Below are 4505 nucleotides of genomic sequence, written 5' to 3' on the forward strand. Positions count from 1 at the left end.
TAAACATACTAGTATTAACTCTGTTAAAGCTGCACTCTCACAGATTGACAATTTTGACAACTTTTTTTGTATTGGAACGAGCCAATTTTTGCAAAAATGCATGGAAAGCAGATATATAAGACTGTTGACAAAAATAGATCGCAGATTTTTATATTTAAGTTCAAAAATTGATGTTTTATGCATTTTTCTTAAACCGTTTATAACGGTTTAAGCAATTAAATAATTTTTGAACCGAAATATGAAAACCTGCAATTTGATCCTTTGTCAGCAATCTTTTATCATTGGTTTGCAGATATTTATGCAAAAGTTTCTCTTTCCAAGACAAAAAAATAAGAAAGTTATAAAAACGGTATATCTGTGAGAATGCAGCTTTAAATCATTATCTTTTTGGGTTTTCACAACAACAATATTTTTTATTGCAGTTTACTTTTCCTCTGAGAGAAGGAAATAAAAAAGGAATTATCATTTCAATTTTGTTTTTGATAATGCAACGAGAAACAGGCAGTTGTAAAACATGCAAGTATTAACTCTGTTTAGACTAATGACACAAATATTTTTTTTTTTATTAACACCACAAACAAACGGACCACACGCATCAGAATAGCTTAATCAATGAATGACCACGCATTGGAACCATCAGTGAAATTCATATCCATATAAGCTCGTTTTAGCTCATACTCATTTCTTTGTCCGTCGCTGTTGTCTTTTTCAACGCCGTCGTTTCACTTCCAAATGAGTTGTTATCTTCAAACTTGCTATACACATTGGACATGGTCAGTAAATGACCCCGGATGACTTTGATAGCATTTAAATAAAACCCATAAGCAAAACACTCTTAATTTTACCCCACAGTGCGTTAAGCACGCAATCGTACACTTTTTCTTTCGTTTCTTGCTTACTGATATCGTTTATTGTGACACTGTGTGTCTCTTGTTTGATGCCAGATCCTTCTTAACCTTTTGCTTTTAAACAGGGTCTTCGTAAATTTATGACTAATGTTTTGACCATTCAGTTACTTTATATTTCGTGTTGCTTAAAGTTATCGTTTACTGTTAGGTTCACCGTTGTGTCTCTCGTTTAGCATATGCTTGGTTATAACTTGTGCCTTTGAACAGGGTCTTCGTTGGCTATTGGGCTTGGCCCTGTAGTAATTATTGTATATTGCTACCATAAATAAACCTAATCTCTGATATTGATGAAAATAACATTGTGGCTACTTGCATTGACATTAAGCTAATCAGACATCATTGATTTGTTGTTTATACGTTTTAGTCTCTAATTCATTGTCGTTTCGGACCTTGCCATAAGTCTCTAATTAGGATTTGTTTTGAGACTTTCAACGTTTGGACATATCCGTGTAGGTTTCATTGTCATACTGACATTGCATTCTTGAGTTTGGCTTTGTGACATCTTGTCTCAATCAGGTAAACAGTGAGTGTTTTTCCCATGAAATTCATTTATCAGATCCGCACTTTTAGAAGGTTTACAGATACATGTATATCGGTAATGACAGTTGACATTGAATACTAGTGGTTTCATCACAATGTGTTACATGTAATGATTTCAAATACTAGTTCTGCTATGATTTTAATGGGGTTTTTTTTCAATCAAGCGTATGCTCAAGACCATGGTTACATAAAGAAGACATATATAAATCACAGCATCACTACTCAAACGTTTACAAAGGTCAATTGTTGCCCCATTAAGTTACCAAGGAAGACCTATTAATAAAGTCTATTTTATTCACTCAACTCAAACATACAAAAGGCGAAAACAAAATACAATATTTAATAGTCAAAGCCACACACTGTTGCTTGTAGATCCTCTTCTCCATGGTTCTGCAAGATGCGTCATCAGGTAAAGAATATTACAAGTTACTCGTCTTATAGAAAATCAATACACAATGTTCTACTGTAATTATACATGTTTTCAAGCCATTTTGTTGACAGATACTGTATAGAAAAGTTCAAAAATGCCTTCGCCAATTACAATTATTTGGGTACAACTAAACACTCGTTCAATATGGATTAATCTTTGTTTACGGAAGTATTAAGTTAAGGGTTTTAAAACGTTTAAATTATTTTTATATTCATTTGACCATATTATACTAGAGGTGTTTATTGAATTATAACTGTACTAATGTAACCAATGACAAAGGCTGTGGGAAAATTTACGGACAAAGGCTGTAGAAAATTTTACGAATATTTTTTTATAAGCTGATGTAAAGGAATAAATTCACCAATGCAAAAGTGAAAATTCCGAATCGAAGACTTGATGCTGAGCTTTTAGCTGAAAGAAAAGCAACAAAGTATGATTGCTCAAATTTAACATGCCAACAAAGACGGAATGTCTATGTGTAATTTTGTTAGTTAAAATACAATAGTTGTTTCAATGGTACATGTGCTTATCGTTGATACAGTTATATAATTGAACGGTTGTATGTAATGTTTCGTAGATTTGCATATTTCATTTATTTTGTCACATTGTACTTTTACTAGTATTGATATCTCAATATATTCCATAGACACGTAATCTTGTTGCCCAAATACATTTTGATTTCTTTTGCCTTATATTGAACACGGGCAGTGTTTAAAAAAAATTCTACTTCAATCATAACATATGATTTATCAAAATATTAGAGCAAACGATAAGGTGCTACACCTACCCTCCTCACAGAATCCGTTGTCATCCTTGTCATATCCATCCTTACATTGGCATGTCCACTCCGTACTCCCAGTCGGTTTTCTACACCACGAATTTTCCACGCACTCTTGTTTGTTCGTCATTGGTGGCATGGTCATGGTTGCTGGTGCTGCACGACGCTTTCTTTCATTATTTCCAGCTAATTGCTCTGCTGGGGCTGCTTCTGGGGCTTCTGTTAACCCTGGGTCTGGTGTTGGGGCTTCTGTTTGCCCTGGGTCTGCTGTTTGCCCTGTGGTTGGTGTTGGGGCTGATGTTTGCCCTGGGGCTGCTGTCGGGGCTGTAGTTTGCGCTTGTACAGGGGCTGTTGTCGTTGGTTGAGTCTGTTCAACTTCGCACGTACCCTCAATTTCTGAATGAGGAAACCAGTATTTTTTTAACAAAAAAAACCTGATAAATAAGGCATAGTTTATAATGAAAAATAACGTTTTTCTTTTCTTTTTTCTTTGGTTGTGGTTAAAATGACAATCTTGAGAAAAAGTGTGTACGTATATAAACATGCTTAAGTAAATGAAGGAAAATTGATTGCGTCTTTTTGGCGATTCCAGCAAAAACTTTTGTTGAAACATTTTAAGTTCATAAGAATTTATATATCTTACTTATCTTACAATATCCATTCTCGCAAACTTCATTCTTGGCGTCGTCACACGCTGTTGTTGCTGAGCATGTCGAGTTCACTATAAGAAAAAAATGTTTTTAAGGGTAGAACAACTTTGTGTTTAGAAGCCTTTGATTTTATCATCTCGCCAAACGTTACGGGTATGTAGAGTTCATTGCAAGATAATAATTAATATTTCATTTTTAAGCTTTCTAAACAGTATGATAATGCCAATTTGATACAAACTGGAATAAAAAAATGGAGAATACAGTCTGATCTTCTCTCACAGGATATTAAAAAAATGTTCAATTTCTTCTATTTTATTAGGAACATTGACAGGTTGAGCGTGGTCTAGTGGTGTCCGCCTCTGACCCAACAGGTTCTGGGTTTAAATTCCACCAAGGGAAATTTCTGATGACCAGTCAAAATTGACACCATAACTAGCTTTTACCCAGTAAACTGACTCGAGTGCAATTCTATACGCTGTCAATTTCGAAATTAGTATATAGTACAATTAAAAGCATGGACCGTTTAGAATGTGTTTTAAACATGTATAAGTCACATTAAACATTTACGATATGTTGATAAGGTATTTGGAAAGTAATATATTATATTCTTTTTTCACATTAAAAGCTTAAACATGTATACTATCAGAAGATCGTAAACCATTACTTGATAAGAGAAGCTAGTGTTTACCTGCTGCCCGTGACAAACCAATTACACAATTTACAATGACCAGAACTAGAACGGCCCTCATGATTTTCTGAAAAAGAAAACATGTGTGCACGTTTGACTCAAATGCTCCAAAAATATACAAATATTGTCAAATCACTTGATGTTATTTGTTATGTTTCACATGTAAAACTTTCTGCTCACAGTTCTGAATATGTTTTGGGAAAAACAAGAGTCGATGTACGCTGGCATAGAGGTGACATCCGCAACACTTAATTTATATTGTGGCCACAACTTAGTAAATTTCGGCCACAACCTTTGTCACTTATGTGCCACCGTAGACATGCGCGCCTGACTGTTAATTTTTCACGGATTGTTATATCAAAATTAACAAGTTATAAAACTTATTAATTTAAAATGCATTTTTTAAAATATGTATACCTGTACATTCATTTGCCTCATGTAAGGAGTCAAATGTTTTAACTTTGATTGAAATTAAATTCATTCGTATAACAAAAGCATTAGTGATGTCTCT

General features: G+C 34.0%; 1 protein-coding gene across 1 annotated transcript; it reads right to left on the reverse strand.

The window, feature by feature from the left end:
• Positions 1-1746: 1746 nt before the first annotated feature.
• LOC128242147 (skin secretory protein xP2-like) lies at positions 1747-4056 on the reverse strand. The gene is made up of 5 exons (XM_052959213.1): positions 3995-4056; positions 3300-3377; positions 2666-3052; positions 2240-2289; positions 1747-1838 (listed from the first exon to the last, which is right to left on the reverse strand). The coding sequence occupies exons 1-5, from the start codon at positions 4053-4055 to the stop codon at positions 1788-1790; spliced, it is 627 nt and encodes a 208-aa protein (XP_052815173.1). The 5' UTR covers position 4056; the 3' UTR covers positions 1747-1787.
• Positions 4057-4505: the final 449 nt, after the last annotated feature.

This window comes from Mya arenaria, chromosome 8 (assembly GCF_026914265.1).
Source record: "Mya arenaria isolate MELC-2E11 chromosome 8, ASM2691426v1".
Classification (NCBI taxonomy): domain Eukaryota; kingdom Metazoa; phylum Mollusca; class Bivalvia; order Myida; family Myidae; genus Mya; species Mya arenaria.